This window comes from Rhopilema esculentum, chromosome 8, assembly GCF_057945365.1.
Source record: "Rhopilema esculentum isolate cy_ngs chromosome 8, ASM5794536v1, whole genome shotgun sequence".
Classification (NCBI taxonomy): Eukaryota; Metazoa; Cnidaria; class Scyphozoa; order Rhizostomeae; family Rhizostomatidae; genus Rhopilema; species Rhopilema esculentum.
In genome coordinates, this window is record NC_142822.1 from 518,629 (window position 1) to 544,388 (window position 25,760).

Below are 25,760 nucleotides of genomic sequence, written 5' to 3' on the forward strand. Positions count from 1 at the left end.
ACTGTCATATGGGACACAGAACCAACAAACAGAAAACACAAAGGGGTTAGAAACAATGCTTCTTTGTGGTTTGCAAATTTGATAGCACACTACACACTAAATTGCAAATTTGATAGCACAGTTTATTATTAAATGATGATACATATATTATTAAAATCTACGATTATTCTGCAAAATGACACAAGCAATTGTAAACAGCTGAGTCCATCAAGTCGGACTTTCAAAGGGTGCAAGGAAATGGTCTGATTTGAAGAAGGAAAATCCAATGGGAATGGAAAATCAGTCCAACTTAACACGAAGGTAGAGTTGTACGGGGTATTACGTAACGGAATTCAACTCTATCAACATTTATAATCAGGTTTTGGAGGTTGTTGATCGTTGGGAAGATTCTAATGATAGGGATTCGCAACAAATCCTTGACTTTTAAAAATATAAATGATAACTTTTAACTAATTTGTTTTATTTCGAGACTCCAGTCTTGTTTAAGATCTTAGACGTCGATCATTGTACCAAAGAGCCAGGGAAGAACGCTCCTCCACAGCAAACTGAAGCTCCTTCACAGCGAACTGTAGACAGTTAAGTGTCGAGTGCTTAGAACATGGCTTTTATCTGATAAATGCTTGTATCTTTGTGCTCATATTTCTACAATGAATTGCTTGACACGCTACAGTAAATTAACTTAGATTTGTGTAGTTTCTTTCAAACATTTACAGCTCAAAATTGATCATATATATACCGTATTTACTATCAGAGGGCAGCGTTGAATACAAAATAAAAGTGTTTCAAATGAAAAAGGAAAAGAAAAGTGCGATAAAAAAGATAAAGACAGACTTTAAACTGTTTTCAGATTTAAACATGCGTTCTGTGAAAATGTTCACGAAGGATGTTATCACGTTATGGAAGAGTCAAGAAATGTCAATGTCGCTGTCTCCGTCAGAGCCCACGTCTATGGTATGAAACTTTATTGCCTTCGGATAGAATATGGAAGGAGAAAAGGATAGGATAAAAGAAACTAAAGAAAAAAAGAAAAAGTGGAGGAGCTGCGAGAAAGGAGGAGGAAGTGAATGCCCTCCCGCTCCCATTCTCCGCAGCTCCACCAGTTCTCTTTCCCCATCTCCCTTCCCAATAGCTTCTGTGGAGGAGAGTGGTTAGTTACCATATAAACTATTTGTTATTTCCTGTTTGATCTGTTTTACAATGAACACCACTTTTTAAGATGCGGCGTTTAAAAGATGGTGGCGTTAATCATAGGGCGGCGTTTATAAGATGGCGGCATTCATTAGGAAATACAGTATATATATATTTCAAAGCATACGTGAAATAGAAGTAAAAATAATAATAAAAATGCTTTAAACTGAACCAGTAAGGAAATGCAGCTGTTTGCAGGCAGAAAATGTGCTGAATATAAACTGTGCGACCTCTGGTCTTTCAGGAATAGCATTTTACTCCTGGAACAAATACTGGAACAAAAACAGTTGAATTCCATGGATCTGAAACCAATTACTGGCTATTAATGTACCCACTCGTGAATGTAATTTTGCATCGTCACGCAGTACTGAGAGCCGAATGGCAATACTTATGCAAACTGAATAAAGACATGCCATGAAGGATGTGCCATTGAAAAGTATTGTTTAAGGGTGATGTTTGCTCATTTCCCTCCAAAAGGAAAGCTGTCACACGTGGACGACTGCAGCCAATCGTGCTCGAGCTTTCTCAATAAACGTCTTTGGTGCATCTTCAAGAAGCTCTACTCCTTCAGTCTGCCCACGAGCAAAGTTGACGAAAATCTATAAAAACGATTATATCATATATTGAATCAACAATAAAAATAACTTTCTGCTACCAATGCAACAAGAAAATAGATTGCGCCAACTTCTTAGATACCAACAATAATATGCTAAACTAATGGGATTGGGATCTATACTGTTGTTTCTCCTGTTTTTTTATGTTGTGAAGTAATGTTGTTTTTGTTGTCTGGCACCATTGAGATATTTTGATATTTTTGTGTTGTTGTGTTGTGTATTATTGTCATGTCGTGTATCATTGTTGTGTTGTGTTGTGTTGTGTTGTGTTTTGTTGTGTTGTGTTGTGTTGTGTTGTGTTGTGTTGTGCTGTGTTGCCTTGTCTTGTTAATTGTATTGTTGACTTGTGTTGTACTGTGTGTTCGGTATATTGTGCAATGTTAGTGGTGGAATGTTGCGTTGAATGTGCATTAGGGTGTGCTGATTTTTCGAGCCAAACAATGTATGTTTATCAATTTTGCCATACAAAAACTATTAAACTGCATCAGGTATCTTGGACTTATTTTAAAAAGACTCAACTAGTCAAATCTCACAATTTTTAAGAGGAAAACAAAAAGGTTTATCGAGGTAAATTAAATATAAAAACGGGAAAACACTTGCCTGATCTAAAGTTGTTTGGGTAACAGAATAATCATAGATAGTATCAGTGGATCGCAAATTTTCAAGTTTTGCAAAAACTTCAGAGAGTAGTAGGCCTTCGGATGGTATTGCATACTCGAGCATATTATGATGCTGATCCTGACGAGAATACGAAGCATATTACAATTTTCAGCATTGTGATGCCAAAGATAAAAAGACATGTGCTTTATTAGAGGCTGGGCATGAAAAAGGCTAGTTTGCTTTTTCTAAAAGTCTGTTTATCTTGTTTATAATGTGCAGTGGCGAATCTAGCCTTAAAAATCCGGGGGGGGGGGGGACTAGCCGGGGGCCAACACTAGCTACACAGCACCAATTTTGGCGCTGTCTAAAAAAAGCATGGCCTTGGTATAACTCCATCAGGGCTGATTAAACTTCAAAATTAAGATCGATCAAGGGCTTTTTGAAGATCACCGCCAATGGCTGGTGGCGGTTTTGAAATTCTACATTCTAGGGATGAACAGAAACTGCATTTAAATGTCTACAATATTCGTAGATTTAAGCCCATTGAAGAGAAACAATGTTGCTGGGGGCCACTTCAGGTTGGGGGCAGAGCTGCAAAAAGTATCGGTACCTGGGGTTTAGATTCCTAGAAAAATTTTTAGCTTGGCAGAAAATTTTCAGCAAAACTTGATAAAAAACAACTGTTTTTTCATTAGCAAAAAATATTTCGTTACTTTTTCACAACAAATCAAATGTTTCTACAAATGAAAAGTTTTAAATGTATTTTTGAAAGCTTAAAAAAAACTTTTGCTCCTTTGTCAATTATCACACAAAAAATTTAAAACTTGGAAACAACCTTCAGCTTCCCTGTCCAGGGCCTTATTAATTGATAAAGCTGCAGACCTGAAGTAGGCAATTCACGTGTTTGAAAAGTGCTGTTTTAGTTGCCTTATCAGGCACTGTTCTTTTTCTTTAAAGATCAAAAGCTGTGAAAATTACATACATTTATTTCTGCTAGCAATACAATAATTGACTTGAGTCTTGACTAGTTCTTGGCAAACTTGGCAAAGTTTTTAATTGATACCGAATCACATCTTTATGTTTTTTCAAGATCATATTTGTCCTTTGAATATTGAGATGTCACCAATTATTAATGTAAAATATCATGTTGCCACGTGTACCCATCATATGAAAGGCTAAAAAAGCTGGCTGATAAGTATATACAGGTAATTACATGCATCTTCCCTAAAGCCGGCATTGTGGAGAGCACAATCTATGTTGACGTTTTCTGCCAATCAGTAAACAAATCCTCCAGTTGGTTCACAAATCAGTTTTACTTTTTCACATAGTCAACGTTCATCAAAGACAAAATAGATGCAATAAACAACCGAATTATATAAATTATCGGAAATTTTCTCTAGACCCAGTAAATTAGAAGCCCTTGCATAAAAATTTGTGCGTACTATCCGTAGTACAAAACACTTTCACCTAACAGAAAAATTTTTGTCCTGTTTCCCAGGTTCCTAGAAAGAAAAATATATTTTGCAGCTCTGGTTGGGGGCCCTTCTTAACTAACTAAAGGTAACTTTGGTCCGTTACTCTACTGAGTTTTATCTATTTAACAACACTACATGAATATGAGAATATCAACAGAATAACTATTCTTTTGAAAGTAAAAGGCTAAAAAGCTTTGTAGAAGTTCTAGCCAGGGGCCAAGAAAATCTCTGGGGGCGCCTGCCCCCTCCCCCTGTAGAAACGCCACTGATAATGTGCGGCTTTATAAATGGAAGAAAAATTGATAAGTGTTAACGAGATGACAAAGATTCAAATAAACTGTACCAACCTTAAGAATGCAATTTGTAAAATTCGCTGCCATATAATCTCCAATACTATCTAGCTCTTCGAATTTGCCACGAATTCCAATGGTGTAGTTTTGTCCATACCTACAAGCATCAAAGTGCAGTGACTTAAGAGAAAGACTTTGAAAGATAAAGAATGGTGGAAGATTCTCGCTCTATAAAGAATTTCTATATTATATCAAATGCACCACCATTCTAATCGGACGAGTAGTCAACATGAAATGGCCATAAAAAGACATTCACGCTCTAGCCAAATGCCATATCATATGCGTCCTATTGTCCAAAAAAATTCAGTATTTTGATTCTAATAGGATACATATTCTGGTATGGCACAAAGATTTCCCAAGAAAAAATCCCCAACAAGGAAGCACTTAAGAAATTAGAGTGTAGATCATCCGGCGCGGGGCTCTCCAGAATGTTCATCAAAATCAAAGAAAATTTGATACCTTCTCAGTGCACGTCAACGTAAATTCAGTTCTTATCTCTCTTCCTTATATATAAAAAAGCTAATGTTTGGCTGGAAAGCTTAAATTAGCAAAAAAAAAGCGACATATGGGATCATTCTTTGTAGATTATCTTACTTGCTTCGAAGATGTTGAGGGCTGCCAAAGCAAAGGAACTTGCCGTTAACCATGATACCAAGCCGAGTGCACAATGCTTCACATTCTTCCATGCTTAAATGCAATTAACGAAGGAGATTTTAAATGGTGTAAGAATAATGAAAACGATCGAAATAAAAACATAATATACCAAATATACCATAATATAACATACCAAATATATATAATATAACATACCATTATAATATGGCAAAAAAAATATACGAAATATGCCATAATATAATGAGAGTCAGCAATGAAATTAAATATCTATGAGAAACTTGTGAAAACTGAAACTGGCTTGTGTTTTTACCATCTTGAAGCAAATATACAAACTCCATAGCTTGCCTATCAAGTCACGTTTCACACTCGCATCTACAGCTCCATTTCGCTCGCAGATATAAGGTTATAAGTAATAAGATCCTAGCCATTGAATAGGATCCTAGCAAAGGTATTTGGGATTCCCTTACCTGTGGGAAGTCAAAACTACCGATTTCTCTTGCTTAACAATTTGGTTGATAACATCCCAGAGAAACCGCCTGGCTCCTGGGTCCATACCAGTTGTTGGCTCATCCTGAGCAATAAATGCAGTTATCATTAAAACACGAATATTTATGTCCAAAAGCTATTAATAAAAAATCAACCACAACGATAGAAAATAAATCAGTTATGTAATGTAACAAAACTTCTACACAAATAAATTACTTGTTATTCCTTTAACGTTTGATCACCAATATGCTGTCTACCACAAACCCTTCGAGTTACTTTATATATCGTTGATGTCAAACCATGGTAAACTGTTGAGTATTTTACTTACAAGAAATATCAAGTCGGGATTGGCAATAAATGCGATTGAGGTGGATAACTTTCTTTTGTTTCCTCCACTGTAGTCTCCGCATATTCTGTCCGCATAGAGGATCAGATCCAGTGTTTTTATGCCCCATTCAGCGACCTAATAAAAACAATATCATTAAGGGATTTAACGAAACGAAGATTGGTCCGAATGATTATCTACATGACAAATCGACTTATAATCCCAAACATGCAGAACGTAGATTAACGAGAGAGATTGAAGAGACTTGCAGTTTCCAGCTATGGTAGAGTTTCATATATCAGTTTATATGAAATTCCAAAAGCAACACTATACATTGCAAGAAGACTTAAGGTTCGTTTCAAAAACTTCAAATATGACCAGAAACCTTGAATTTCGAGCGTAGTCTTAGCAATCATGTAAAACTGAAAGGCAGGCATCCAAAAAGACAATCTTGAGCCTAGATTCAAATCGTTTCAGAGCCCAGATTAGTTAATATCATATAAGAGGGTTTCTCTACCGAAAGAAGGGCCTTGGCCTTTTTCTAGCAGAGCTTAGGAAGTTTTAAGATACCTGCGGGACGTATTTCCACCGAACTCCACGAATTCTGGCGTAGTAAGAAAGCATTTCCCTAGCAGTGAGCAGCTCATCAAGGGCATCGAATTGAGGACAATAACCCATGTGTTGCCGGGCGTCATTAATGTCACTCAAAATGCTGCAAACAAATCACTGATTAGAAGAGCTTTACGTCACTGTTTTACGATATCAAAACTGGTTGAAACTATGATTTACAGCTTTTAAACTGCTTGAACTGTTTAATATAGGAAAGGTGATTGATATAGGAAAGGGAAAATGCAGAGAAAAACAAAACAGATGCGGAGGAAAACACAACAGATGCGGAGGAAAACAAAACAGATGCGGAGGAAAACAAAACAGATGCGGAGGAAAACAAAACAGATGCGGAGGAAAACAAAACCGATGCGGAGGAAAACAAAACAGATGCGGAGGAAAACAAAACAGATGCGGAGGAAAACAAAACAGATGCGGAGGAGAACAAAACAGATGCGGAGGAAAAACACAACAAATGCGGAGGAAAACACAAACAGATGTGGAGGAAAACAAAACAGATGTGGAGGTAAACACAACAGATGCGGAGGAAAACAAAACAGATGTGGAGGAAAACAAAACAGACGCGGAGGAAAACAAAACAGATGCGGAGGAAAACAAAACAGATGCGGAGGAAAACAAAACAGATACGGAGGAAACAAAACAGATGCGGAGGAAAACAAAACAGATGCGGAGGAAAACAAAACAGATGCGGAGGAAAACAAAACAGATCCGGAGGAAAACAAAACAGATGCGGAGGAAAACAAAACAGATGTGGAAGAAAACAAAACAGATGCGGAGGAAAACAAAACAGATGCGGAGGAAAACAAAACAGATGCGGAGGAAAACAAAACAGATCCGGAGGAAAACAAAACAGATGCGGAGGAAAACAAAACAGATGTGGAAGAAAACAAAACAGACGCGGAGGAAAACAAAACAGATGCGGAGGAAAACAAAACAGGTGCGGAGGAAAACAAAACAGATGTGGAAGAAAACAAAACAGACGCGGAGGAAAACAAAACAGATGCGGAGGAAAACAAAACAGGTGCGGAGGAAAACAAAACAGATGCGGAGGAAAACAAAACAGATGTGGAGGAAAACAAAACAGATGTGGAGGAAAACAAAACAGACGCGGAGGAAAACAAAACAGACGTGGAGGAAAACAAAACAGACGCAGATTTGTAGTTCTATTATTTCTCCTTCAAAAGCATGCATTCAACATTGTGTTAGGGGAGGGGGGAAAGTTATTTTTCAAAGAAAAGAGAAAATATCAACATTCCTTCAAAAGTCTCAACCATTTTTGTCCGGGATTGTAGCTCTGAAGATTAAAACCAATAGCAGTTTAAACGCATTCAATTCAGAGAAAAGACTTTCGTCATCTCATACACATAATTACAACATAAATTGTAATCAATTTAAGATTTGTAAATGTAGTATAAATAGTAGGCTTTAATTAGTTGTTATATTAGCTAAAAAATTTTTGCTTCGCCTACTGTAAATAATTTTATAATAATAATAATAATAATAATAATAAACCCTCACGCACCTGCTTTTGGCAATAAAAGCATCTCCAGATGTCACGTTTGTGTCTCCTGTCAGCATTTTAAAAGTTGTTGTTTTTCCTGCACCATTTACTCCCAACAGCCCAAAGCACTGTTAAAAGTAAAACGAAACGATTTCAATTTTGACTGAAATGAAAAAGTTCTATGTTGTCGTTGAATAGCCTTTATTTCATAGAAATAAACACAGTTTGGTCACGAAAAAGTTACTTTACCCCAATCTGAAAAAATACAGGTTTTAATAAACATTTTACATACCTCGCCAGATTTTAAACCAAACGACAGTTTATCAACTGCGAGCAGCTTTTTGCGTCTAAAAACCGACCTGTAAATCTAAAAAAATCAAAAACAATCGAAGAGTTGCTTGATGATCGCAAAAAGCGCAAAACTCTGAGCACTAAAAGCGTAAAACATAAAACCAAATGAACTTCTTTGGCCTGGCTTCTATGCATGGCAAAATGATCAAATTATAAATTTAGATCTGATGATACCAAAGAAAATTAATCCAGTTCATCTGTAGCCATCATAAAACAAAAACACACGATCCAAATCGACTCAATAACGAATGGCATGTTGCTATGATAGGCAAATAGCACGCAATATGGTACCTTTGTGAGATTTGTGACCCTGAGAACGTCATTACTTTCGGATTCCTCTGACTCAATACGTGATTTCTCTTCGGCTACGTCATCATCAATTTTACCAGTTGAGGTTGGCTCGTGTTTGACAGGCCTTTCGTTGCAAGAAGAGAAACGCATTAACAAATGACCGTGAAGCAAAGAAAATTTAACACTTTTGCATGACGTCATGGCGCATGACGTCAAATCATGACGTACAGAGAGTAAAATGGGACGTTAAACAAAACTTTAATATTTTTTAATGTTAGGGTCGAGTTATTTTGGGGCATTTCTATATGAATGTATTGAGCAAGGGGAAGGCATATCAACAGGGGCGTAGTGGGAATTTTTATGGGCCGGGAAAATCAAGTTTTTAGAGGCACATCATTTTTATGCTGATTGTTTCGTATTGTCATCACTTATAATATGTTGGAACTGAGTGTCGCGGAGGCAGCGTGGGGCTTTACTTCACAAATCTGATGTTACAAATGATAAAACCTTAAAAGGAGGAACAATCCAAGGAGCCCACATGAAAAGCTTTAAGGGGCCTACCGGGAAATTTCCTGCATCCCGGTAGGCCACTGGACCCCTGCATATCCGCTTGACCTAGCGAAAGTTCGAGCTATCAAGGGTTTACTTAAACTGTCCCGTCCATCCGTTATAAACCACCTAGCCAAGATGACTCTCAGGCTCCAAAAATGACGGCCATGGATGTGCGATAAATTTTGCATGTAAGGATTATACAGATGCATATGAATTCTAATTTGCTTGGTTGAAATCATGAGTTGTCGCGAATCTTCTCTTGCTTTTCAACTATGCATGATCAAATTCAATGTAACAAAATAAATGCAAAAGATTTTTAAGTACCTTGACTTGATAAAAAATCCATATTGAATGAGGATCGTGATGGAGAAATAAACAATGCCGCCTATGAACATGGCCAGGCAGTTTCTACCAACAATATCCCACTTGAATGGATCTTCCAATTTATACTCGTCTAAGAAGCAAACAATCAGAAATGAATATTTTTTCAAAAATCTTGATCGATAATCTATAAACTTTCGAAATAGACTTAAATACTTTCATGTCACAAGAACAACCAACCTCAAGCGTCTTGAATATGACAGATGCCATATACATGACATAGTTTCTCTCAAAAGACATTGCAGTTGAGAATGAAGGGCATGATCAGTGGTATGTGGCAGTAAGGGTCACCGACCAAAAGCTCTTTAGTATCAATGTTTTTAAAACTTTGTTCAAGTTCGCTTTAAAATAGAGCATAAAACCCATCCCTGCTCTCCTAGTTAATGGAAAACATTATGATTTTTATACTTTGCTATTCTGTTTGACGTGCTCTAAAATATCGCATGGGAATTTCTTGCAGTCTGCAAAAAGGGGCCCGGTCTCAGTTTAGGGACCAAGAGACCTCCATTACGCCACTTGTTATGATCTTTTACAGTATTTTACAGCATTTTACAGTATTTTACAGTATTTAAAAGTATTTTTAGTACAAAAACACATATCCAATTTATGTTTTCACACAAAATAATTATAAACAGGGAAACTGAAGCAAACATCTCAATAAATGACATTTAATGTTCTTTTAAGGTTAAAAAATCACTACACCGTTTACTGTTTTGTAACGAATGTGAATTTTTTTTCTGATTTCACTGATTCAAAAATTTGCGAAAGGAAATTGTGAATATTCTGTTAAAAGGCTTGGAAAGTGGTAAAACACAGAATAGAGGTAAAATAAAGAATCCCTCCAGTGACGTAAGGAGGTGTTGCTGATGTTGCTCAGTGAGCATGGAGTATGAAAATACAATAGGTCTAATGAACCAGCATGACAACAGGGCCTAACAGCATATCTGGCTATCGGTGGAATGGAGCAAAAGCAAGTGTTGTATAAGGCAAAAGCAAAGTTCATGAGGAGGAATGTTTTGACCTCATACATCGGTGATTTGATTTGGTCGAGCCACGAAGAAACGATTACGATCATGCTTCCAAGCCTAGGCAAAACTTTGAGTAACAGCAGCAAAGCAACGAAAAACGATATAGCAATTATGAAATAACACCTGAATTCAGATTGGTATAATGTATCTTTTATGCTTAAGTTATTTTTTGACCCTAGAAACACTTTAAAAATTTTAAACTTTCTTCTTGTGAAAACAGCAAAAATATTAAAGGTTTAAAAACAGAACTTACTGAAGACAGCATACACGTTTGCTGTAAATTGATTTCTCGCAAGGTCCATTAATCCTCGGCCCAAGCAGTAATTGGGAAAAACTAAAAATACCTTCTTCAGTGTCGAATTTATGTCTGTGAGTTCCTATTGAAAAAAATTATTTCAAGACAAATAATGAATAGAAAGTACCGTCAAATATTGTAAAATTGCAATACAAATGGAAATACGGCAAAATAATACGCGATGAAATGGTACAAAAGTAGAGGCTACCAAAAAACCTAGAGAATTGATCCAACAATTCGCAGTGATAATGGGCAGTGAAGAGCTTTGAACAAACCTGGTCGTCCTGGAACAGTTCCAAAATAAAGGTCGATATTGTCCCAATAACACCAACGAACAGATTCAGACAAATCATGACAATGTATGCAGTGCTTGGTACATCAAACACAAACGAGGCAGGGTACATCAGAGGGGTCATTGACCATCTGAAAGGAATTCGAAGTTTAGTCCAAGGCAAGCAGGCAATTGCTAATAAAGTATGATCCAGATATCTCCAAGCAATCACACGATCACAACGAGATGTTATTCAGCATGCTCCATGGGTGACATTTTATTGAATTATTCCTCCTTTGACGTCAAACGTCTTCAAATTAGAAAAGCAAAACATTTCTGAAAATGAAAATACTTGAAATAGATGTGAAACTAAACAAAATTCTTTTTTAGAGCGTTTAGGAAACAAACGCGCAACATGCAACGCTTGAGCATATTCGTCATGATGAGTTACTCCTTAACGAAGCTTCTCTTGATATAAAATAATGTCACTCAGACTGTTTGAAGAGCGTAAAACCTGGAGTTGCAGCGTAAAACTGTTCTGTTGCGGCATCAACCCAAAACAGGACACTAATCAATTATCTTCCGAAATACGGGATAATAAATATGTTGCTTACCCATACAGGAAAAGAAGAAGAAACGTAGCCGGGAAGTTTGCAGATGAGACGTACGATTCTTGGTTGAACGCCAGAAATACGAGTATGCAACAAATTGCGGGTAACAAGTAGTTCACCTTCAAGAAAAATGTTGCTGATGCTTCAAACACTGCAGGCCTGTACATAGACTTGATTCACATTAAATTAAACAAGAGAAAGCCTCAATACTTGGAAATATGGCAAATGAACGAATGAAAATTTATTCCTCGATGAAAATTTATTTCATATACGAAACTAAATCTACGAAGGAATGCCAAGTGTAAAGCGAAGAAACATTCAAGCTTTACCGATTGCTGCAAACGTAGTTACAGGCACATAGTAATTTAAAGGTGAAGAAAACAAATAGCATACCGTTTACAATCCTAGCATCGTTGCTTTTATTTCAAAGCACAAATACGAAATTTAATGTGAAGGTTTCATGAAAAGGTTTTATATAATCGTTGACGATTGCAGGCAAAAAAGTAGTGGTGAAGGATCCTTCCTAGGCCATCAGTACACTAGCTTCAAAACACTCTTTCACAAATTACAAGTGTCTTCTTTTACCTCACTGATTCACTTTCTATGACTGCATCCTGAATTACTTAAACCTTTGAAAGTGTTATACACCTTCAATGTTTACATCTTCTCGCAGCCATTTAAACATTTTGCACATGATACACAACAGTTAATACTTTGCAAACGACAATTTGCAACAGCAGATTTCCCTGTTATTACTTGACCAACTAAAGAATTAAGTAAGTGAAGAGCTTGACCAACTAAGAAAGATCTTTCCGGAAAACGGATATCCAGAGAAAGCTATAATAAAGATAAACCAAAGGTCTCCAGCTGAAGTGAAATTTGGCCCAGAAAAGGATCCGTTTGGTCCAAAACCACTATGGATCAGTAACATTTTGCCCCTGAACAATTTAAATCTGACTTACCAAGTCCCATGTGTAATTGGCGAACCAGTAAACAAGGGGATGCAAACCGCTGACCAGCTGGAGATGCTTCGATTTTGAGCTTCGATCCGACACCAAGTAAACAAGAAAACTGGATGGGACGAAGGACAGCGCAATAATGACAAAGATGGCGACCATCAGGTCTGTGAAACCTTGCATCCTGAAAGAAATATATCATTCTATGTAAATTATCTTCAAACAAAACCAGATACACAGTAACCAGTAAAGGTTAATCTTTATGGCTGAAAAGAAGAATGAAAAATTCAATGAGTTTCATGAATGAATTCATTTATATTTCAAATATCATAATAATAGCTATGAAAAAAGCAAACGAAAAGATTCATGTAAGTCCACTTTGCAAACCCAAAATGTAAAAATTGACATTCAATACATAAGGAAAAAGCATGAAATTACTTTCCGAATGTTCTCAACTGTAAAAGGGCAGTTAAAAGGTCTATGAATAAAATTTGGATCACTATTTTTCAAAAGTAGACAGAATATACATCTGGAGGTAAAATGCAAAGAAATTTCCCAAACTAGGTACCAATTCCATAGCAACCACTCATATAAAAAGGATGGGTGTGTTTTTTACATCGGTAATAAGAACTGAATTAGTTATCAAAAAGTTTTTAAAAGCAGGAAGAAAATAGTTGTCAACATAAAAAAATCTCTTGTCTTTCCTTCTCAATAATTCTTTAAATACATACAGTTTCTTTTTCATTTATATATTTAATCAGATTCATTTATACATACAGGGTTTCATCACTAAGTTGCTCTCGGTTGAAATCCATTGGATGATTGTAAGTGACAATACCTGAAATTGAAATGAGAAAAACTTGTTTATTGAAAACATCAAGGATTTCATAAAAAAACCACAAAAAGTATCATTTGATAGACAAGTATAAAGTATAAAGTAAGGTTTTATTTTTCAAATAGTTGGAGTGAGGACAAAAATATTGCAGAGCCGCGTATATTAATCTTACATCTTCTCTGCAGACTGTATTTTTGCATATCGACTTTTCAACAAAAGATAATTCACTGACCCATTCTTAAAAAAACATCAGTTCAACTGACAGCCTCATTTTGAACATATCTCCTGACTTAAGTATTCGATACAGTGCTTACATTGAAAAATGTTATTTAACGATATAAAATTTACAAAATGGTAAAGTTGATCCGGGTGAACATTTTCACCCTCTGTCGCTAATCGGAGACAAATGCATCATGAAATTGTTTAACTTATTGTCGTCATAAAGATCAATATAAAGATGCCAGCCTCATCAAAATTCACAAGTAGACTGTAACTCTGGTCTTCAATCTGAATCTGTGGTCAAAATGTTGCGCAAAGAAGCTTTAAATACTATCAAAAGGAGGTCGTTGATTGAATTAGTTATGCTACAAGAAAAGAATAAAAGCCTTGAGATGAAGTCACATGATAGAATAATAAGTCAAACCCACCGTATTCTCTTGGGTCATAGCCTGGCGGGAGATTGGCTCGGAGGATGGCATTGTTGAGGACGTTCATGTACGTTGGCAGGGCGTGGAAGCCTTTATTGTTGAACCAAACCTGCAAATGATCATGGCAACATCCGTTAAATGGAGAGAAACACCCAGGTATGAGTCACAAGCGACAAATGACAAGACTATTTACGTTGATAAGTAGGGCAAGAAAGCACTGGGGAGGGGGTACCTTAATAGGTTTTGAGGTACGGGGACGTGCCATTATTTAAGGGTACCTTTTTTCTGAAAAGCGCAGAATTATGGACATATGTGTAAAATTGAGATTTGGGGCAAAGGACATGCAAAATTTGTTTAATAATTTTGCTTTGTTTTAAAAATGTTATTTACCTTGCGGAATTATGGGTATAGTTTGCATCATGTTTGCGGAATTATGGGTCCAAAGTTTGAAGAAAAATGGCACGACCTCGTCAAAAACTAGGCTTAGTTACCGTTAAAAACTAGGCTAGGATTAATATACAATTATTAGGTACAGATAATATCGAACAAAACGAATAACGAAAACTTTCAGCCTAATTCAATGTCCTTTCTTTAAACAAGTCAAAAATCTGATAACAATAATCTTTGAAGCTTTTATCGTGTCAAAAATCCCTTATTATTGTGATAGCTTTCATTTTTCTAAGGCTTCTTATAAGGATGGGCATAACCACAAAATGACTACCTATATACCGAATGGAAGAGACATTCAACTCAAATGATCTACAAAGGTTTAGCAGAAACGAAATTCACTGGAAAACGATTAAAAAAGGTTCCATTGCCATGGCGTAAAAGGGACGATACAGCAGGAACAGAAACTTCAATAACGTGCCCTGAATATTCGATGTCAATAACAGATTTGTTGTAGCAAAATTCATACCCTGGCGTTTGTTTGCACTCCTGTCGTCGAAAATCCAACATTTATCGTTGAGTTTGCATTTCTTCCAACTTCCGTTTGTATCTAAAAATAATGCAATACAGAGTATTAGTATGAGTATTAGTATTAGTATTTTTATTAGTATTAGTATTAGTTTTAGTATTAGTATTAGTATTAGTATTAGTATTAGTATTAGTATTAGTATTAGTATTGGTATTAGTATTAGTATTAGTATTGGTATTAGTATTTTTATTAATTGTAGTTTAAGTTGAATTGAAAATGAAATGTTTCCATTATTATTATTATTATCATTATTTTATTCAAATGTTATAATTTTTGTAAAATTAGTAAACTTGTCACCAGGCTAGCTGATAGTAACTACCTGTAAAGTGAGGTTACTGTTGTAAGTAGAAGAATATAAAATAAAAATGTTTTCATTATTATTATTATTATTATTATCTATCTATTAAAAGTAGGTGTATAAACATATTTTACAATGTTTTACAGCATTTTTGGCATTTACAATACAATACATTTATCCGTTCAAAAACCCAACCTGAGCCACGAAAGGTCTACACAGTCTACAGTTGCATTCCTCTCCTTTTCAAGATTTTATTCTCCTTATAAAGCTGGAGAGGGTATCTGATTGTTTCATGTCATTGGGAAGTGCCTGGCACAATCTACTCCCTAGAAACGATATCGTCTCTAAGCCACGTAGATAGTCAATATCCAGCTTGCCTTAGGGCACTTGGGATTTTAAATGTACAGGAAGTAGCGCCAACAGGATGGTCTATTTAGGTCTTTCTACGTAAATTTTTGTCGGCTGTCATGGTGAAAACGACACACGCAGCATATAATCCACAATGCATTGGTCTTAAACCCAGGGCGAATTTCACCAAAGCGCGTGGTTTAGCTTGCACGAGGGACAGTTTAAAAGAAGGACTCATTTAGAAGATTGTGCACGATGAGAACAATGCAAAATATAAATCTTTGCAAAAATATAAATCCAGAAAACTGGTTTTCCACTGTTTCATATCAAAATATAACAGTGCCTAAGATTTTCAATTTTGCACTGTATAACAGTGCCTAAGATTTTCAATATAGTCCACTATTGCGCAGCATTCAAAGGCTTTACAATCTGGATAGATTTTCGGTTCCATAAGCATCGGTACAACATTGCTTTGTGACAATGCATTGTGGTAACCATTTAAATCCCAGCAAAATAATTTCACAAACAAAAGAAAAATCTCTAAGATCTAAATGTTCACACCTGCGTGTTTGGGTAGTATTTCGCTGCGTCCCCAATGGAAAGACCGCCGTATCTAAACGAAAGTTAAAATTAAAATAGATAGAATAATTAAGGATTCATGAAAAAACGTAGCTGGAGAGTCAATGTCAGTATTTACAGGTTTAAGGTAAGAAGTTATTCCGTATTTTCTCTCGTATTCCCGCTGCAGATTTATTCATTCAGTCATTAAACCTCTTGATTTAATGCAGGATTATGAGAGAGAAGGGATTATCAGAGAGGCGGGATTAATTTTTCAACGTGCTTTTAGAAAGCGGGCTTAAATTTTCAACAAAAAATGTTCTCTTGTGTTCATGCACGGAAACTTTGCATGTAAATTGAAAAGAGCGTCGAAGAAAGTTGGCTAAGTAGTTAAGCTGATTGGTTGAAACATTTTTCACCCTTTTTCACCCGAAAGGCACTACGCTGGAAGCCCGAAAACCATGCAAAACTCAAAGCACATTTTAAATGCATTGGTTTCTTTAGTTCATCAAATCCTCATGCAGGATTATCAGAGAGGCAGGAATAATTTTTCAAAGTAAAGAACAAAGGGAGGATTATTGGAGAGGCGGGAATAATAGAGAGGGAGGAATACAAGAGAGAATACGATATCTCATTGCGGGAAATAATTGAATATTATTTTACATTATATATTCTATATTGTCATGTCAAGTCGCCAGACCTCTCTAAAAATTGTTTGTGCGTGCGAGCACAAACTGTTTTGCGAACGGTGCCTGCAGGACTTTTTCCAAATGTAATGCGTAAGATAGAAAATTGTTTAAAATAAGAGAGCTAAAAGTAAGGTTTAATTACGCAAGGACCAGTAAATTTTCAAAGAACTCCTTTAACAGAAAAGTACTTTAAAATGACGATGGTTTTATCAACCAAAAAAGCATTAAAGAGTTTCAACAAACTTAAGCGACAAAAAGGGAGAATTTGCGCGATTGTGTTACTAATTTTTTTCGAGCAATGATCGAAATGGTAGTCGGTTTTATTGCTTGATATTGTTATATTGTTTGATACTATATTACTTAAGGATTCCTGAAGTTTGCCCTGAATTTTTTACAAGCCTTCAACCAATGACCGATTCAACCTATAGCTTGCTGCAGCAACGCAAACAGAATAAATAATCACAACAAGATATTTGAACATCTTGATTTTGCTGTTAAGAAAATCCATTATTCTCTGCTTGCTACAGGAATTACTTTCACAAAGCGGTAAAGCTTAATATTAACATGGTGAAACTTGTAGCTGAATCGTTTCTCTAAATTCTTAAACAATGAAAACTTTGAACAAGTTTATCTAAGACCACTTTTCAGATGTTCCTGCAGAGGTGACTCTTTTTATTGGTGACTTTCAAGTTGAAAATGTTGCCCGAACAAAGTATCTGGGTGTGATAATCGATAGAAACTTGATTAGGGAAGAACACGTTAACAGTCTCCGTACCAAAGTTTCTCGTGCAATAGGATTTTTGAGATATTCCAGAAAATTTTACTTCAAAACACGTTGGGTAAAATGTATCGGGGTATCGTCGAGCCCCATTCTCGGTTCTGCTGTTCGGTATGGGGGTGCTGTGGGGTGACTAAACAGCAATCGTTGCAAAAGCTGCAGAATCGAGAAGCTAGTATAGTAGTTAAAAGCAGAGTTGATGCGCTTGCCATGCCACTGATTCCCAGTTTGGGTTGGCCAACTATAGATGACATTATTAGAAGCGAAACAGCTACAATAATGTACAAGACGTTAAATTGGCTCGTCTCAGAGTACCTTTCCAACCTGTTCGAAAAAAATCGACTCGAAATGTTAGAAAACTGAGAAATACCGATACCGATCTTTCGCTACCCTTATACGCAGTCAGCTGTTTCTTTTCGTGGACCTAAGCTTAAGAACCAACTTGAACCTGATGCCAAACAGGCACCTACCCATGCCACCTTTAAGAGAAGAATCAAAAACAAACTATGAACGACCATTTCTATTTCGTAGTATCTATCTTCTTACTTATTAATGTTTTGTCACGGCCTCCTGAAAAGCAGTTCTCGTGGACTGACGGGGCTACCGTGCCTAAATAATTAAAAATGTAATGTAAATGAGGTAATTTGATCGGCATGGTTTTCCTGCTCGCGCACTTTAGCGAGGCCTGCGAGTTGTATAAGGTCATAATATTATCCCACTGTATTGATTAGTTATAAATAAAATCGCTGCATTGTACCGCTTGTTATCCTTAAAACCTCTTCTTACCTTTGCTTGATAAATTTATCTGTAGTTTTCAATAAATACTCTGAAATGTTCCGCCCAGTCAAATCTATCAAGATGTCTTTTGTATTCAATTTTTGCATCGTTGGATCTGGACCATAGGGACTCGAGGGACATATCTGCTTGCCGGAGGCACAAGAGCATGATGGGAAAACTTTGTGGTACATTGAGAAATTCCAAGTGTTTAATTCCTTCGCAAAAGGATATCGGTTTCGGTCACGTGAACAGGAAGACGGTTTCATGCAGTCTGTACCTAGTGAATGAAAGGAGGTTGTTAATGGTGAGTCGAGAATTAAATCCAGTAGGCACTGTTATCTGGTCACATTTCACAATGCAGTACTCAAACTGAACTTGGCCTAGGCACATCTTTTAATATCAAAGTAAAAGAAGAATTGCAAATTCAAGCAAGCATTTCAAGCATTTCAAGCAAAAATAAAAAGGCAGCTTTCGTCTGAACAGGATTGAATCACTATGCCCAATGAATGTTTTATGAATTAAACTAGTAGAAAAAATAACTTAAACTAGTAAATTTAATAAAAATATTCAAAGCTATTCATCTGGCTAAAAATCAAGACTTTGTAAAAAGCATTCGGTTCAACTATAACTGGAGACATAAGTAGGAAAACACGGCAATGGAACAACTTTATTGCTCAATGTCAAGGTTTTTAAGTAATCTTAGGTTCTAAAAAGGATAAATATCTGTAAATAAAATAAGAAACAATGACATAGAAATAAAATACTTTGCGATCATTGTCTTCTTTGCAAATCCGATATATAAACAGTTGTACAAAAACACAAAATGACTTTTCCCACCTAATCCCGGACTACCAACAGCAGCTTTCATCAGGTGTGACGTCAGATTGGATTCCCTTTGCAAGTTTGCTAGGAAGACATAGTTCGGTGTTCCATATTGCGAAGGCGTCAGTTTAAGTGCGGGCTCAGCGGTCCTCGGGGGGCGAATAAGCGAGAAGGCCATGGCAGCGGCAACGAAAATGGCGGGAAGGACGATCTGAGAGAGAAAGCTTTTCTTGCCACGACGGGCGTGATGAAACCTTTTGACCAATAATGCGATGAACTGCTGCATCCACAGGGCGATACCTGTTTTTCTTGTGCGATAGGCAACATCTGTCAGTTCATCTAAAAATAAAGGCTTATGATTATTTTTTTAAAATAAAGCCTTACTACCATGAGTATATTGAGGTAGACCGTCAAAATTCTTCTACTGTGTAAGAGCCGACTTCACCCACGAAACTGTGAGCTTCCATTTAAATAAAGCCACCATTACAACATTTCTATAAAGATCTATTTTCGCTCCTATCACAATATTACAGTATTTCCTCTAAAGAACGCAGCGGCGTTTATTACAAAATCCAACTTTTGAATAAAGCGTTTAATAGATGGCAGCGTTTATCAGAGGGTGGTGTCCCAAATAGAGCTGCCAGAATTGTAACTAGCAGCCCATACGATGCGTCTGCTGCTCCGATAATTCAGAATCTTGGCTGGTTAACCATCAGTAATCTTGTAAGAATGGAGACAGCCACGCTAACTTACAAATCTCTAAATATGCTTGCACCAGACCACTTGAGAAAATTATTCGAAAAATGTTCGGATGATAGAGAACGGTTTCTGCGTTCATCAGAAACTGATCTTAAGATACCGCTGCTAAAACGATAAATGGCCAAAAGGCTTTTTCTTATCGCGGTCCAAAACTGTGGAACAGTCTAGAAAGGGCTACCAAATTGGCCCCCTACCTGATGGAAATGTCAGGTTATGGAAATGTCAAGGAAAGTCAATATCCCAGTCTCCTTCAGAGTCCTCCTCTCTATGACATAACAAATTAACCCCGCTTTTCAAGATGCAGCGTCTAAAAAAGGGCGGCGTTACTCAGAGGACGGCATTTTTTACCAATGGTTGGCTGAAGGAGCGGCGTTCAATAGAGAGTGGCGTTCATTAGAGGAAAAATGGTACTTCTTACTCTAGAAAGCTTGATACATTGTAACCTTATGCCTTACATATATACTGTTAGCTCTGAAGTATTCACAGTCCTGTCAAATTATTTTATTATCTGCCAGGATAAATTCTAGCAGCACCATATCAGTCGTTTTGATAAACGGCTTTATTTGGGTAATTCTAAATTGCATAGCTGTATGTATGACGTGCGTTCAATAGACTAGGCAATCCCAGATTGCATCGCTAAAGCATCGGTAGCTAAGAATATTTAATAAAAGTTTGACAAAGTTTATGTTGTCAAGATCCCCTTGAACGCCAAATGATAATATAAATCCATTGTGGGAAAAAATGAGTATTTGGAAAAGGCAAAACATATAAGAAAACGGCAGGCAATCAATAAAATATCTATTTTGGCTTACAGACGAGGCAATATCAGAACACTTTATGTATTTTCTAAACTGCATACGCAGCTAAAAAACTTTAATCAACGTTTTAACTAGGTTCATGTTGCCAAATTACTTTAGCCACGGCCATTTGGAAGTTGAGCCTGAAAGATTCAATATAATTCAAGAAAAACAATTTAAAATCAATTTAAAGTTTTGAGACAGCACAGCTGCCAGACCATCGGTTTTCCACAAACAAAGTAACATACTCACCCGTTGTGAATATATCATTAGAAACAAGACCCCTTGTTGAGGAGACAGAGTAAAGACTCTCACTGTCATATGGAATTGTTCGTCGCTGCACAGGACCAGTCAGGGATATTGTATCTATGAAAAGGACACATTTCAGTTGCTATGTCTTCAAACTACAGTAACAAACATATTTCAGCAAATCAATGACGCGCAAGGCAATTATGCTACAAAACAAGAACAGGTTAGGAAAAGATGAAACATAGCTGGGACGAAATGATAATTATGAAAACAAAATTTGGAGACTTGAGAGAAAGTGAGGATAAATTTTGTCAGGAATTGCTAATCTTGCTAAGTTGCTAAGTTGCTAAGTTGGATTTAACTGTTGCACAAATTCTTTAGAACCAACTTGAAAATCTTTAGAACCAACGGAGAAGGCAATTTGCTACTTTCTACTGGCTTGTTTCATCATGCTATTCTTGTCTCTACATTCCATATTTATCATTACATTGTTACAATTGATGTTATTTCTAGATTTCTAGACAACTTTCATTCAAATAGAACAGCGCAATGCTTTTATGTTTAAATAGCTAATCAGACCTGGCAAGAATAGTTATCTACCCACCGTCATCATCTTGACAGGAAGTGTCGTCATTTTCTGTCACTTTAAGGAAAACCTTTGCAAAGAAGAATTACTAATTAACAAAAAAACTGAAATAATACTGCAAGGAAGCATTGTATTTCTTACAATAGATATCAATGTGCCTACTACATTCAGGGTGTTACTTGCATTTTCAAAAAATACTTTTCGAAGACAAGCAGTGAGACTGCCAAGAATACATCTCATAACGAAAATGCACAACGAAATACTACCCAGCCCATTTAGAATGAGAACAAATTATGGCAAAAATAATTTATTCTGACTGTCCTTTAGAATGCCTGCATTGGTTACTCTCTTTGAGCAAAAATCTTAATCCTAAAATCCTAAATCCAGCGGAAAATCTCTCTCTCTCTTTGGTTACGAAATGTTTAATTGCTCAATCATAAGAAACACACCAAACTGTTTAGGCAGTCAAAGCAGTTTGCTTCCCTTGAGAAACAGTTGTGTCTCGATACACTTGTTTACAATCAAGGCATTTCCGAGTTACCAAAAACACTTACTTCTTCCAGTGATGTATCTGAAATTCCATAGCTTTTGATACCAAACACCTTTGACTTGTCTTCTAGATCCTGAAAAAGGGCCTTAAAAGATCCCAGCTGACGGGCCTCTGATGGTAACACATAGCATAACTCTGAGCTCAAACTTTCCTTCAGATAACTTCCAGGTACGTGTGACATCACAATCTGGTTCAACTTATCGTCATCAAATGCGCTTCCTTCACCCGCATCTTTGGTCATCGTCAAATAATAGCCCTCACCATATCTCCTTTTAAGAAACAGCGGGGTTCCACTGCATCGCATTTGACCATGTGATATGATGCCAATCCTGTCACCAAGAAGATCTGCTTCGTCCATATAATGAGTGGACAGGAGGATTGTTTTTTCTAACAAAATGAAACAAAAATATCTATTCATAAGTTCCAGAAGTTTGATTTAACAACTATCAAAGAATAATATTGTTAATCGTTTTAAGAATGACGTCAAAAGCAATAAGGACAAGGCTTTTATGTCAACGGTGAAATAGAACAATGTACTGATAAAACGCTCCTTCAAAACATTACTGAAAAGGAACGGGCCTTGAAAGCAAGGTATGCTGATGCAAAAAATATATTTTGTCAATTGTAACAAAATAAACTTTCGGATAATATGAAAATAAAAGTAATTTCCGTCTGTCGATCTAGAATAGAACTTTGGTGGATCTATAATGGGACAAATAAATTAGCCATTTGTAGTATATCTGGCGTATATGAAAAGAGGGTGAGATGCCGCCTTATTTAAACTTTAGAAAGTCTCTGAGAACGTCTCTGAATTTTGAAATCAACATTTGGCAAACTTTCTGGGTATTGTTGGCTACCTTTTTTGTACTTCAAAATCAAGTCCCATATGCCTCTCCGCGAATATGGATCTACTCCTGCAGTTGGTTCATCGAGTACCACGGTTCTTGAATTTGCAATGAAAGCAAGTGCCACTGACAACTTCCGTTTCATGCCGCCAGAAAGATTTTTAGAAAGCTCACTCCTTTTGTTTACCAAACCCACGTCTTCAAGAAACCTACGAATAACAATATTAATCAAATACTAAGTGACAAAATTGTTGCCCGCCTCTTCTAACATAGGAACATAATTTTGGAACAGAGAAGTTCATTGACCAAAAGTACAAGCAATTTGACGAGGGTATAAGTTCCAATGACAAGGAATCGATAATATTGGTTTTAAGGAGAATAGAGGGCGGGTTCGACGAGAAACGGGAATGATGAATACAAGCAATATTAATGGTAGATAGAGTGAGATAGAAATAAAACCAGATAAGAACTTAAAAACTTGAGAATTATGCTTCGGCAACGCAAGAGAATACACAGAAGCTGGAGTACCAAGGTAAGCAACAAGTGTGAGAAGAATAAAAGACAATCTAGGTAAGGTGAAATCATGGTATAAGGTGATATTTGATTTATATTGAGTGATAGTAATATAGTCCGAAAATATTTGATAAAAATCAGGAACTTCTTAGCAAAGGTATCATACTTCTCGACTTCTTTGTCAATATCACTTCTTTTCATGCCCTTCAGCTGGGCGTAAAATCGCATATGCTCCTCCACAGAAAGATGGTTGAAGAGCACATTGTGCTGGGGACAGATCCCAAGCCCTTTTCTGATTTCGTCGATATCTGTCCTAATGTCGTTGCCATAGACGATAGCTGTGCCTCGTGTTGGTGGAATCAATCCCGTGAGAACTGACATCGTTGTTGATTTTCCAGCTCCATTATGACCAAGTAGTGACGTAATTTGTCCTTCAAACAGCTTTAAGTTAAGCCCGTCAACAGCCAGTTTATTTCCACGTTTATATATCTTCATAAAATATGAGCCAAAATTACAATATGATGTTGCTGTTACTTCATAACTGTTACTTACAAAGGGCGTTAACGAAGTAATAAAAATGAGGCCATGAAAATGAGGCCATGAAAACGAGGCTTGATTGACATCGACGTAATGGTTTTGACTGACATCAGGATGGAAATAGTTGTTTGTATTAAAGAAGAGGCAAAGTGCTAAAGAAGGGGAAGCTGTTCAGGTTTCGGCCTAAAAATGCAGGAAAGAGAAAATTTGCCAAAGACTTACCTTGACAAGATTCTGAATTTGTACACCAACATTCAGCGCAGGCTCTGGTTCAAAGTTAGAATCCGGTGACTGTACTTCGCTGGTTGAATTGTTACCGTTTACAAACACTAACTGTTGGAAAAATCATATATGAATTTATCAATACGATGCAAACTATTATAAAGTATAGACAGGATATAGGCTTCAACGCTAGATGTAAGTCTGCAAGCGCTATGCCGGTACAGAGGCACAAAAATGTATGTGATGCCATCTTTCAATGAAACCTGTGTAAAAGGATGATTTAAAAGCGACACAAGATAATGGGAATGGTCTATAGAATTTTCAATCGTGGGAAATTTCTTAATAACAGCGTTTGCAACAAACGATGAAGGAATATTCGGAAGGATCTAGGAAAAAGGATGTTGATTTGAGAACAATGGCTCCCTGACAAATGGAAAAATGCAACAGTCATTCTGCATTATGCAAACTTACACACTAATTCTATTCTAAAGGTCGAAATTGAATACCCTTATTCCTTAAGGAGACGGCGAATTCCAGTAAACACTATTTCATAAGAGTTACTAATTCCATTATTATTTAAGATAAGGTCTAAAAGTAGCTTTTTAAGCTGCGAAAAATCTATGACTTCAAATAACAAACTTAAAGGGAAGATTTTCAAGTTGGTTCTAAAGAATTTCTGCGACTTTTGAAAAATTTTTGAAAAATAAAGACAGGCTAGTCTGCAAAGCAGGAAGGGGGTAGATCATTTCAAAGTTTACAAGATCTAGGGAGGGAGGAAGAGTTGTGGGATAGAGTTCGTGAGTTTGGCAAAGAGACCTGGAAAGGGTGCTCACTAGAACAGTACCTGGTAGTATGTACATTGGTGTAAGTTTCCACAGTTGGCAACTTGGCACAGAGCCATTACAAGCAATAAATTTCTGGTAAAAGTTTCTTATAGCAATGCCATACCTCACGGTTATCAAAAGTTGGAGAAAGGCTTTTAAGAATGATTTAAAATGATAATAGATAAAAGTCACCCACGTTGCCTGATAAAATATGTAATAAATCAAGAGAAAATTTAATGAAGATGAAACTACCTGAACGTTAGAGAATGTTGCAGAGGGTTCACGGTATCGATCTTGTGGCATCTTGCGGGAACCTATCCAGTATGATTTTGTGAAAGGAAAGTACCATTTTCTCGGGATACCGTATTCACCTGAAAAAAAGCAATTTCCGTCTTAACACATGAAATCAAAACCCTGATTATATCTATATTTACAGTATACCCCCCCCCCCACTCTATAGCAGGTTCTTCTAATCTACGGACAAACAATTTGATCAAAAATGTCTTCTTGGCAACAGCAAAGCCTTGAAATGAGCACATGACAATCCGAATCTCTCTACCGTGGACAGTCATGGATAGAGTCTCATAAACTTTTGCAATGCGGAGGTTCTACCACACACGTAACATTTTAACT

General features: G+C 36.6%; 1 protein-coding gene across 1 annotated transcript in view; it reads right to left on the bottom strand.

The window, feature by feature from the left end:
- Positions 1 to 46: 46 nt before the first annotated feature.
- LOC135694856 (phospholipid-transporting ATPase ABCA1) overlaps positions 47 to 25,760 on the bottom strand; it is a 45,268-nt gene continuing 19,554 nt past the window's right edge. The window contains exons 20-47 of the mRNA XM_089109836.1: positions 25,380 to 25,498; positions 24,304 to 24,414; positions 23,711 to 24,033; positions 23,044 to 23,240; positions 22,191 to 22,573; positions 21,655 to 21,706; positions 21,054 to 21,167; positions 19,261 to 19,584; positions 18,433 to 18,700; positions 16,183 to 16,234; positions 14,916 to 14,996; positions 14,000 to 14,108; positions 13,295 to 13,355; positions 12,524 to 12,701; positions 11,565 to 11,680; positions 10,955 to 11,102; positions 10,638 to 10,761; positions 9,300 to 9,429; positions 8,424 to 8,547; positions 8,074 to 8,148; positions 7,803 to 7,909; positions 6,224 to 6,365; positions 5,657 to 5,791; positions 5,310 to 5,413; positions 4,822 to 4,914; positions 4,225 to 4,324; positions 2,403 to 2,540; positions 47 to 1,787 (exon numbers count right to left, since the gene is read on the bottom strand). Of these exons, the coding sequence (XP_088965962.1) occupies positions 1,674 to 1,787; positions 2,403 to 2,540; positions 4,225 to 4,324; positions 4,822 to 4,914; positions 5,310 to 5,413; positions 5,657 to 5,791; positions 6,224 to 6,365; positions 7,803 to 7,909; positions 8,074 to 8,148; positions 8,424 to 8,547; positions 9,300 to 9,429; positions 10,638 to 10,761; positions 10,955 to 11,102; positions 11,565 to 11,680; positions 12,524 to 12,701; positions 13,295 to 13,355; positions 14,000 to 14,108; positions 14,916 to 14,996; positions 16,183 to 16,234; positions 18,433 to 18,700; positions 19,261 to 19,584; positions 21,054 to 21,167; positions 21,655 to 21,706; positions 22,191 to 22,573; positions 23,044 to 23,240; positions 23,711 to 24,033; positions 24,304 to 24,414; positions 25,380 to 25,498 (4,022 nt within the window). The 3' untranslated portion in view covers positions 47 to 1,673. The remainder of the gene's footprint in view (positions 1,788 to 2,402; positions 2,541 to 4,224; positions 4,325 to 4,821; positions 4,915 to 5,309; positions 5,414 to 5,656; positions 5,792 to 6,223; positions 6,366 to 7,802; positions 7,910 to 8,073; positions 8,149 to 8,423; positions 8,548 to 9,299; positions 9,430 to 10,637; positions 10,762 to 10,954; positions 11,103 to 11,564; positions 11,681 to 12,523; positions 12,702 to 13,294; positions 13,356 to 13,999; positions 14,109 to 14,915; positions 14,997 to 16,182; positions 16,235 to 18,432; positions 18,701 to 19,260; positions 19,585 to 21,053; positions 21,168 to 21,654; positions 21,707 to 22,190; positions 22,574 to 23,043; positions 23,241 to 23,710; positions 24,034 to 24,303; positions 24,415 to 25,379; positions 25,499 to 25,760) is intronic.